Here is an 11236-nt window from a genome sequence, read left to right on the forward strand (position 1 = left end):
TGATAAATATAACACATCTTATATAGTGAGATGAAAGTAAGTTAATGACATTACTCATAAAATATACATGCAGGGAAATGATAGCGTGGTTTAGATAGTAAAATAAGATGAGATGAGTTGAGATAATTTTAGATGAGTTGAATAAAATATTGTTAGAATATTATTTTTTAATATTATTATTGTTTTGAGATTTGAAAAAATTAAATTATTTATTATCTTTTATATGAAAATTTAAAAAAATTATAATGATAAAATGAAATGAGATAAAATGAGATGGAGTGGTTCTTGAATCCAAACCGGGCAATGATTGCGGACAGAGTACTACATCAAATTGTTGTGCGACTTCATAATGTAGTCCATAATCAACTTGCATGTATTATATATAACCACATGACAAGGAAGTCACGGTACCGAGTAGTGAATATACATTACATACATACAAATATATATATATATATACATATATGTATAATATAATCGAAAATGTATTAAGCTAAAGCTCAAGGCCGGTCTTCGTCTCCCATCTTCATTTCCTTTCCGAACTCAGAAATCCCATCAATCTGACCAAATGTTCAGTGGTAGCTCTGAGCTTTCCCAAAAGTCCCTTCAAATGAAGCAAGATGACAAGTTGATCTTCTCTAAGGCTTTATCCAAAGAAAGCTCCGTGGCTAACCCTTCTCTCAGGGTGTATTATGGAGGAGCTTCTGGTGCTGTACCCTTCATGTGGGAGTCTCGCCCTGGTACCCCTAAACATCATACACTTTCCGACACTGCGCTTGTACCCCCTCTCACTCCCCCTCCTTCCTATTATTGCAGTTCCAATAAAAAATCCGTCAAGAAGAACAACTCAAGATCCAATCTCTTTTACGCTTTATTCCCAAAAATAAGTCTTAGAAAAACCAATGCGTCTCCGTCACTCACTTCAGCATCATTCTCATCATCATCGGATTCATCATTGTTTTCTCCAATTACTACTATAAAGCTCAAGGGAATTAGGAAGCGGTTTTTAAGCCAAAGCTCATCCGATTCCGATTCCAGGGATGATCATGATGAAGGGACCATTCGTTCACCAACTTCAACTTTGTGTTTTGGCATCGGTAAGGTACTGGCCAGTGCCGGCGGTGGGCTTCGACGCTGCTACCGGTTGTAAGAAATGGATGTAGGCGCTGCCGACATACTTATCTTGGTTAGGTTGCCTCATTTGTTCCATTGTGGTAACTAGCTAGTTATCTAAACTACGTAAACATTCTGAAATGTATGTTGGTAAACCTTGTTTATTATCATATCTATCTGAAATAAAATAAAATAAAAAATGGGTCCCAATTAAAATGTATCTAAACCATGTAATGTATCTACAAAGCTCGTCCTTGTTCATGTTGTTCTTATTCTTCTTGAAATCAATGATCAGAATATGGCTAATTTGTATTTTCCTGATTTTAAGTTGTTGGTGTTTAGAAAGTAGAGGGTATGCATGATCCATGATTTTCTCGTTCATATGATCATCATGTGGGCCGTGTCCCTTGCAATATTAATTTGATAAGTCCATCAAATCAACAATTGCATGCAAATGAAGTACTGCTCACTGTTCATTACCGTGAACAAAAGTGCATCTGATATTTCAACATCATCCATCCGAGCAAGTAAAATTTGCTCTTGTCAAGCTGGCCGGCCGGCCGCCGACAGTAATAGCATGATCTTGTGGTGTAAGTAGTACTTTTGTCTTTTTGAAGAAGTGGGAGGGGGTAGGAGTAGACTTCAATAAACAACCTCAATAAACACCCCCCAGTCTAGTTGTGTGTACTTGCTTTACCTGAAGAACAGCTTTAGGATGTTTAATTGATTGGAGTTGTTTATTCGAAAACATGGCCTTTGGACGTATGCCTATTCATCTTTTTTCTGTCCCTCGTTATTAATTGCAAAGAGGAAAGACGGGTAGAGGTTTCCATCAACACATTTAATTCTGCCTCTTTATATTGTTGGGTATCTTTCGCTTCTGTTTTGTCTTCGTCACGTATTGAAAGTTTGTCTCTTTTTCTGAAGGGAAAAGGCTGTATGTGTGTGTATTTTCTTTCTTTCTCTTTCTCTTTTTCTTTTTCTTTTTTATTACGCGAATACATGAATTGGTTCAATTCAATCACCCTGCAGATTTTCATGGACGTAACATAATAGAACAACATGGATATGTAACCCAAATTCATCTACCCATTTATTCCATTTTTTAATTTTGAAAAACAAAAAACAAAGCTGATCAACTTCAAAATCTGTTCAAGGCACATGATGCTGCTTTGTTTTTAAGTTTCGAATTCACATTTGTCGTCGATTTTGTTTCTATATGCAGTTTTTAAGGAACTATAATTTCCTTGGTATTTTGATGGAAGAAAACCTAATGACGACACATATATAGAAGATAAATTTTATTTACTGTCCTGAGTGAGAAATTGCATATGCAGTCCTATTATTGAATAAAGATAAAAAAGAAAAAAAACATCATTTTAAAAAAAAATATTATTGTAATTTTAAATTTTCTTTTAAAATATAACTGTATGAGCTTGCATGAACCGTATCCAAATGACTGTATGTAGACTTAACTCTAGATAGAGTATGGTCCATAATTGGCCGTTTCGTGTCCCCCCTGAGACGTGCCAAGAAGGAAGGAAATGGTAGCAAGAAACAAGTTGTTCCATGTGCGCGTAGGGCCATCATTTGTATGGTAGCATTTTAGACACAAATAGCAATATCTAAAGCTATATATTTAGAAAAAAACTACTTGCACCCAGGGTTGGAGAACCCGGCATACACGGTCATCCACGTGTACAAAATGAAACGAGACGTTTTGTTCAAATTCAGTACCTCTCATCTTCTTCTTCTCATCTTCTCCTTTGTCTTCGTGTTCGTGAAAACGACTGAAGCTTGTTGTGAAATAGACACAACATTCCGTCTATGGTTGCCGTCGTGGGTAGAGCTTGTTGATTTTTATATGTCTTCACCCAAGACATTCAACGGATTCAACAAAGGACCGTGCTACTATAATTTAACCGAGCAGTTCGACCAATAAGTGTAAATACATTTTTTTTTTAATTTTTTCTCTTTTTTTTAACCATTTTTTTATATATATTTTTAAACATTCTTTTTTAAAAAATATATATTAATTCACTAATAGTCACTTACTTAATCATTAAATAAAAAATAAAAAATTCAATCGAGCACTTTTATCTGTTCAACTAGCATTTTCCTTCAACAAAATTCTGGAGAGAAACAGCAAATTAGTAATCCTGAACCGGAGTTTCTGGCTAAATATATTTTCTGGCCACATGATAGCTAGGAGTTCTACCAAGATTTGGAGTTCAACCTCTGCCACGACTTACATATCAAGGCTACCACAACTGCTTTAGGAGCAAGAACGTTTCTTAAGTACATATACTTAATATCATATCATACGTGGGAAATCAAACAATCCATGATAGTTGCACTGATCTATACAATCCGTGGATCTATGATCCACACAATGAATGTTCTAGCTAGAATCTGAATGCAAACGTGATAAGATCTTGGGTCATTGAGAGTTAAGATGCTATACCTTGGGGACAACACCTTAACCTAAAAACTTAAGTCACTGGATTTGAGGCTCATACTTTTGTACCAACTACTCAATCAGGTCATTACTATCCAAAGAATGGCTTAACCACCTCATAATAGAGTACCAGTACTTCTCTTATCCGTAAATATTCCATGTTTCCACCTGTCTCTAGAACAAGAAGCAAGCAATTTCATCTATTTCTCTGTAACCCTAGACAATATATGTGTATTAGTTTTGCTATAGCCGCTATGATGCAATTTCATGGGGCTTTCCTCTTTTATAACTGAACATTTGTAGTAAGCAACATCGCATAGACTGTATGGGCACATGTGGTATAAATGAGATACTAGAGACTGATGCCACTGATCATAGTTCCTGCTTCTCGTTCATATGTCATAACTTCATGTATCGCATTTGCCAAGTAATTCACATTACTTGTGTTTACACCCGCCATGCTGCCAATGGAAATGTAAAATTACAAGTGACTAAATACAACAGTACCATAACCAAAAAGGAATATGTACACATGTAAAAATCTTAATTAAAAATAAATTTCCTCACTAAAGTAAAAGAAATATACCTCATTCGTCCATCTGGAGTAATGTATACGTGGAATTCCCTTACTAGCCGATCAATCTCATCAGGTGTTAAGCCAAAGAAGCAAAACATCCCAACCTGCAGCAAAATACATTAGAGGGTTTACAAGTGCTGCTCAACTGCTAAAATATTTTGCTCATGACATCATACTAGTCAAACTGCAGTGATTAAAAAAAAACCCAAATAATGGGCCCTAATATGCGCGTGCGCGTTCCTGCACACTCACACCCCCTCCCCCACACCCACACACCTGGTTAGTTATGTGCTCCCAACTGAGAGGACCACCCAACTTCTCGAGAGTTTCACGCAGAGTAATCCGCATTTGTTTAATACGATTTGCCATGACCTTATGGTGTCAGGATAACATTGAAGGTATATCAAATTCTCCAAACTCAAAAAGGAAGAGATTAGAAAATAGACTAGAGAAAAGACATGAATAGTATACACTACCTTCACCTCTTTGAACCAGAGGACCTTGGTCTGTGGATCACTCAAGATTGTCGAGACCAACAATATACCGTGAACAGGAGGATTGCTGTAGATTGCCCTGGCAATCTGCTGCAGTTGACTTTTAACTGCAACCGCTCGCTTCACGTCATCACATAGGACACTAAAATTTAAAGAGGGGAAAGAAAAAGGGAAAGATCAGTAGTAAACTCCACAAAGGACAGATTGGGCTGGTTGAGCTATTGACCTTGTTAGCATTGTATTACATTGGCATAGCACTGCCTGCCCACCTAAGGATACAATAGATATGGGTATGGCAAAGGGGTGCATTGATCAGTCTTCTCCTAATGTTGTAAGTTCTCAAAAGCATGTTATAAATACCACCCATAACTAAAGTCATTCTGGCATCTTTTTAGTCTAGCTATTGACAAATTCATGCATACTTTCCAGAATCCATGCATATCTTTGCTTACCTGAGACAACCAACTCGGTGCCCATGTAATACCATGTTTTTGGCAAAGGATTGAGCACAGCCTATTAGATGTCCATCTTCAAGAAAAATCCGGATTGGTAGGGCATCCGTATCAACATCTCCACTTGCAAAGCCTTGGTAAGCCATGTCAAAGAAGGGAAAGTGATTCTTTACCTGAAAAATGATTTTAGGCCAAGACTAGAGATAATTGAGAAGGATTGGAGACACAGAACAATGAGGTAAACAGTACATTTAACAATTACCTTAAACTTGTTTGAGATTTCCCTCCATTGTTCTTCAGTTGGGTCAACCCCAGTTGGGTTGTGAGCACAAGGATGAAGCAAGAAAAAAGAACCATCTGGGGCATTCTATAAAAATCACCAAACTTAATATACCAAAGACAGCCTATTATTTATGTCATTCAATCACCGTATGAGGTATATAAAGCAGACAATTGAAGGCCTCATGCATGCCTCTCGATCAAGAGAAGTGCATTGTTTTGTTGAATAAATTATGAGAATTCTACGTCCAAGGAGCGTTATCATTTTAGAAAGAAAATTTCTCTTAGAGCATTTTAATGCAAAAGAAAAACAAATCCGTATTAACTGTCTATCTGATTGATGGAAATAAATTATCCATGAAAATTGTCTTTCTAAATGGAAGCCCACTAGAAAGATCATCCTCAACCCCGGGACTAACAATTCAAGGTAGACTCTAACCTTGACATCATCCATTAGAGCTGCAAAGTTTAAGCCCTTTGAAATGGGATGGTAGTAGCGGAAGCTTCTTTCTGGAACTTGGGCATCTCTCCATATATTGTGATGGCTATGCAACGCACGGGATTGAAATTCAACAATTAAAAAAAAAAAAAATCCTTAAATTACTACCGTATGCATTAGAAGAATTAGAAGTGTTACAGAACAAACTTACTTGGACCAAGTAAAATCAGGCAAATAAATTGGTGATTCAGGATAGAAACGCCTCTGCAACTCAGCAAACAGTCGACAGGCACTAGTACCAGAGAGCGCTTGAATTCCAGCAACCCTCCCGTCCTTTATGAGATGGGCATGTTTTCCATAAGCCAGTTTCACACTCTCCTCGACCAACTTTGAACCCACTTCAGTAGCATTTGACTCCCTAACCAAATAAATCTCACAAAAAATTTGGCCGTTAGAACATCGATCAAGTGAACCACCAGTATCTATAATTTACGCACTTAATTAGATCGGTGTAATTTTTATCGTGTTGTTCGAACAAGTGTCCTCGGAACGAACCCTCCAATTATATATTCTTGGAAAGAAAAGGAAACAAGAAAATTAAGCTCAAACAAAGAACACCGAACAATCATAACTCACAGGAACTCACAACCAGCAATCTTTGACTCCGCATATCGAACGCATTGTAGAACAACTGGTTTCCCCTCATCATCCCTGTAAGCTCCCTGAAATTATAAACAAGAACAGATGAATCAACTCGGAAAAAGGGAATTTCCATCAGCAAAAGCCCCGATGAAGGAAGAAACTTTGTACCACTCCAAGATTGATCTTGTTGGGGTTGGTGTCAGCAAGAAAAGCCTCCGTGACACCAATGATGGGGTCCTTAGGAGCTGGTTTCACATGGTCCCACCAACCAAGGGCCCTGCTTGAGGTTGACATGAGCCTCGTTGATCCAGCAAATCTTCCTCCGATGAACCTCCGCATGATGTTGATCTTTATCCGTTGTTGCATCCGTTTCTGCTACCGCCCTGAATGCCGTATGAAATGTACAATCTCGAAGAAACCCAAGTTTCGGCTCATGTAAAAGAAGGGGGTAGCGGAACATTAGAAAGTTCAGGTTTTCCATGGTTTTTCCTCTCGTCTTTCACTCGTTCCAGTGGGCTCGTTGGTTTTGCTGTATTCTTTTTTTTTATTCGACAGCAATCCTGGTGCGGGGATGTTTGGTAGCCCGCAATTTCTCAAAATTTCCTTGCACGAGTCCAAAGACTCCAAACATCTGAAGACGTTTTTATTTTCAAAAGAGTGACGATAGTGTGGTGCACAGCTGCCGTGTTTGTTAGTATAAATTTTTTATTTTATTTTTATTTTTTTTAAATACTTTTAAAAAAGAAAAAAATATATCAATACATTATAAATATAAAAAAGAGATAAAGTTGAAAAGCATACTAACATTTTCCTTTTCAATATAGGTAAAATGTACTTGAAAAAAATTTATAAAAATTTTATTTTTTTACGTGTAAATTATTGATATGCTGAAAATTATAAAATTTAAATTTTAAATTTTAAAAATAAATTAACAGAATAAATCTTATAAATAAAATTATAAATAAAAATATAAGTACATCTAGTACTATATTTGAAAAAATAAATAAAATGGACATAAAATTATAAATAAAATGCTACAGTAAGTTAGTGTTGTGGATCAAATTTGATAGTTACTGTAGTATGGCTAAAATGAATAAAAAATATTTTATTCCTTACTTCTTACCATGATTTGGTTGCAACGGTTGTTTTAGAGCTATAATATTATTACTAATTAACATATAATCAGTAGAATGGTAAAATATAATAAAATTAAATAATTAAAAATTTAAAAAATTAAATTAATATTATTTTATTATTATATAAAGAATATATTGATAATCAATGTGGGGATTGTATGTAAATGGAATAAGTAAAGACAAATTCATGTTTTAAAACTCCACAAGATTTTTCAAAACCCTAAACTTTAATTAAAACTATCTTCAAAACAATTTTTTTAAGGTTTTAAAAAATAAAAAGAATTTACAATGGAGTGGGTAAGTTTGAGTTTTTCTTAATTTAAACAAGATTTATTTTTATTTATTAAACCATCTCTCAAAACTTCTCTTAAAAACCTTCACATCTAAACAACTTTTATAATGATTCCACTACTTTCTTTTAACTCTATAAAATCATCATTTTAAAAAGTTATCACAAGTTTTTATACTATTATAGAAACCGTGTTACATTCAAACATTTCGTGACGCCTTGTTGATAAGACCTCATTTAAGGAATGAGATGAGATGAAAAATATATAAATATTAATAAAATTATTTGAGTTAAGATATTTTATAAAATTTTGAGAAGTGAGAGAAAAGTTGAATAAAAATACTATAAAATTAAAAATATTATTAGAATATAATTTTTATTTTAAAATTTTAAATATTTAAAATTAAAAAATATTTATATTTAAATGATATTTAAGAAAAAGATAATATGAGATAGATTTCCAAACCAAACTCACAAAATACATGTTTCTATTTACTAGATTTGGTCATGGCCCAGATTTCTCTTAATTAAAAAGAAAAAACAATTCTTTATTATAAATTTTATAGTTTTCGGTCTTATTATTAATTGACATGACACATTTTAAATGAAATTTTATTTAATAATTCACAATTATTAAAAATATATCATGTTAATATATTTGTAAGTATAAAATAATAAATCAAACTTCTTAAAACAGTGGAGCGGCCCGCATTCGAGACCCATCAGATATTGGGCTTGATGAGAAGATCTGCTTGAAGCTGAATGCAGGACAATCACGACCCGTGCACGCTTTGTTTCTTTTTTTAAATATTATTATTAGGAAAATATTTTAACCACAAAGTAATTATATAAAAATAATCTTACAAATTAATATGATTTGATATAATTCGTCAGATTGTAAAGTTACTTTTATTATAAAGTAGATCTAATAGATAAGATGAAGTCACGCCAATTTGTAAGATTTTTTTAGTGTAATTCTTTTATAGATGTAACAATTCTCTTATTATTATCATCAGTTGAGACAAAGACCCACGTGATCGATGACACCTTTACAGTTGCTCGAAGTAATACTAGAAACCCAAGGCCCTTGGCATAATCTCTTATTATTAGTGATCGATAAAATGACTTGCAAAAAAATAAGTATTTGTAATAGATTATTTATGATGATAATGATTATTTGTAATAAAAATAGACTTATTTTGATAAAAATTAATTATTTTTATTAAAAATAAATGATCAAGCAATTTTCTTATAATAACAGTTATAATCAAAGAAGAGAGCAAACACAATATTAGCAGAGAAAAAAAGAAGATTGGTTTAGTTTTCAGAATACAATTGACTTGATATATCACATAATATTGCACATAAAAACCTTATAAAATACACTTAACATATATATATATATATATGTATAACATACGTGCAATTCAACCACTAATTTATTGTTGTTTCCATTAATAATGACTAGTAGTATTAATTAACTATAGTTCACTTTACTGCATTGCAAGCGAATTTCACCCTGATTTCCAGTCAATGGTTTTATATTTCCCATCTTAACCATTGACTTAGCAAAAGCCTTTGAAAAGGCTTTGGCATTTAAACCGTACTTCTTCACCAGCACATCCGTGGAGCCTCCACTGAACAGAGCTTGATCAGAACTGAGAAGCCCCTTCTGCTTAACCAAGTTGGTGAAGTATGCTGTGTCAAAACGAGCTTCTGTCGGGTCCAAAGGTGCGAGATTGAAGTCCCCTCCACTTTCTGGACATGTGGTTTGAAGTTTTTTCGCAAATGCGGGGTTGATGTCTGTGCCATTGTATATTCGGTTCCTGAAGGCAACACAACGTGCAAAGCCTAGAGTGTGGCCGCCGGAGAGTGCGACCAGGTCTTTTTCATTAAGTCCTTGCTTCTTGAAGTTTTCAATCAGTGCAGGGAGGTCCAAAAATGGAGCCGGAATGTCGATGTCGGCTAAAGTCCTATTGGCTGTGGTCGAGTCTCTCCTCCCTAGCTGCACCTTCCATGTTGGCCCTCCTAGCTGCATGCACCATATTCACACATGCATTACTTCACGTACATACATACATACACAATAATTAGTGTTCATACATGTTAAACGATGTTTGGAAATGGTACCATGTCAAGATTTTGGGTATACATATTAATACAAAATGACATTATACGTACAGCTACGACAGAGTCTCGAGCTGCGACAGCCAAGATGTCTGCGCATGAGACGACCGGACTTCCACAAGCTTTGTCTACCTCCAGCTTGATGTTGTCCACTACGTCGAATCCTCCGAGAGAATTTTGGTTAGTGAAAGCATTTTTCTCGCTGTCAATGGTGGGAGTAGGATCCAGAAGAACTGAAGCATCACAACCCTGTTATTTTGACCAGAACAAGAAGTAGCTGTTGTCCATCATGATCTATCCATGTGTTGAAAAAATATTACGGAAATAAGGGCATGCGTGCAACTAGTATCCATTTGATACAAACTCTTGATACCAAGACGAGATTTTCAGACGAGTCGTGTTATATAAAAATCTCATACTAGATATGTATATTATTTAAAAATATATGATTTTATTTTTTTTTATCTATGAGAGTAAAAAGATAAAATTACATATTTTTAAATAATATGCAGGAATGTAGGACTTGTGTTTAAATTTTTTTTTTTTCAGACAATACTAGGTGTACAAGCTAGTCTAATTAAGAAGTGATTTTCGTAAAATTGCGAACTAGAAAAGAACTTCTTGCATTTTTTTTCCTCTCCAATAAGTGCATTTAATTTCCAAACTTGAAAACTTGTATCAAACGGCGGACCCTAATTCGATGAAGATCAAACGGGCAAGTTAAGGGATATAGTACTGTCGGAGTGAGTACGTACATTGACAAAACAATCATGGAAATGCATACGTAGCAGAAAAGCACCGACGCGTCGCTGTTTGTATATTGCAGCCTCGACGACCCTTTTGATTGTGGGCAAAGCTTGGGGACAACATTCGCTGTAGAAATCCGGAGAGAGTTGTGATCGAGAGATCAAACCTGTGGTTGCATTAAGAGACAGCAAGAAAAAGGCAAGCTGGAGACAAAGAAGCTGGCTACGTGAAGCCATATCTCAAATCTAGCTCTAATGATCAATCTGTTGCGACTATGTATCGATCTAGCTATTAATAGATTTGCGCACACACACATACATACATATATACATATATATATATATATATATATATATGTATATATATTTCACAATCAACTTGCCTTGGAAGACGTACGTTGATCAAACTTTAGGTTAAATACTAGGCTTGGACTTGGTCAGGAAGAAGCAACATATGTCAGCCCAAAAGCCAATATATATATAT

At 34.8% G+C, this 11236-nt stretch overlaps 3 protein-coding genes across 3 annotated transcripts; 1 reads left to right on the forward strand and 2 right to left on the reverse strand.

Moving 5' to 3' along the window:
* Nucleotides 1-484: 484 nt before the first annotated feature.
* LOC108989983 lies at nt 485-1410 on the forward strand. The gene has a single exon (XM_018963776.2). The coding sequence runs from the start codon at nt 569-571 to the stop codon at nt 1148-1150; it is 582 nt and encodes a 193-aa protein (XP_018819321.1). The 5' UTR covers nt 485-568; the 3' UTR covers nt 1151-1410.
* A 2222-nt stretch (nt 1411-3632) lies between these two features.
* Nucleotides 3633-7054, reverse strand: LOC108989948 (aspartate aminotransferase, mitochondrial-like). The gene is made up of 10 exons (XM_018963732.2): nt 6623-7054; nt 6449-6534; nt 6024-6230; nt 5813-5918; nt 5357-5461; nt 5095-5267; nt 4625-4784; nt 4425-4520; nt 4158-4252; nt 3633-4032 (listed from the first exon to the last, which is right to left on the reverse strand). The coding sequence occupies exons 1-10, from the start codon at nt 6818-6820 to the stop codon at nt 3924-3926; spliced, it is 1335 nt and encodes a 444-aa protein (XP_018819277.1). The 5' UTR covers nt 6821-7054; the 3' UTR covers nt 3633-3923.
* Nucleotides 7055-9356: 2302 nt separating this feature from the next.
* On the reverse strand, nt 9357-11020 carry LOC108989963 (peroxidase 2-like). Its single transcript, XM_018963751.1, has 3 exons — nt 10762-11020; nt 10061-10255; nt 9357-9911 (listed from the first exon to the last, which is right to left on the reverse strand). Exons 1-3 carry the CDS (start codon nt 10987-10989, stop codon nt 9357-9359), a joined length of 978 nt encoding a protein of 325 aa, XP_018819296.1. The 5' UTR covers nt 10990-11020.
* Nucleotides 11021-11236: the final 216 nt, after the last annotated feature.

The sequence above is a fragment of the Juglans regia genome, chromosome 4 (assembly GCF_001411555.2).
Source record: "Juglans regia cultivar Chandler chromosome 4, Walnut 2.0, whole genome shotgun sequence".
In the NCBI taxonomy this organism is placed as follows: domain Eukaryota; kingdom Viridiplantae; phylum Streptophyta; class Magnoliopsida; order Fagales; family Juglandaceae; genus Juglans; species Juglans regia.

Coding starts and splice junctions, on each gene's coding strand:
- LOC108989963 (XM_018963751.1), bottom strand. CDS start 10,989: ATGGCTTCACGTAGCCAGCTTCTTTGTCTCCAGCTTGCCTTTTTCTTG. Junction 10,256..10,761: donor TCCATGATTGTTTTGTCAAT/GTACGTACTCAC, acceptor TCAAAATAACAG/GGTTGTGATGCTTCAGTTCT. Junction 9,912..10,060: donor CTCGAGACTCTGTCGTAGCT/GTACGTATAATG, acceptor TGGTGCATGCAG/CTAGGAGGGCCAACATGGAA.
- LOC108989983 (XM_018963776.2), top strand. CDS start 569: ATGTTCAGTGGTAGCTCTGAGCTTTCCCAAAAGTCCCTTCAAATGAAG.
- LOC108989948 (XM_018963732.2), bottom strand. CDS start 6,820: ATGCAACAACGGATAAAGATCAACATCATGCGGAGGTTCATCGGAGGA. Junction 5,462..5,812: donor CTCTAATGGATGATGTCAAG/GTTAGAGTCTAC, acceptor TGATTTTTATAG/AATGCCCCAGATGGTTCTTT. Junction 5,268..5,356: donor AAATCTCAAACAAGTTTAAG/GTAATTGTTAAA, acceptor ATCATTTTTCAG/GTAAAGAATCACTTTCCCTT.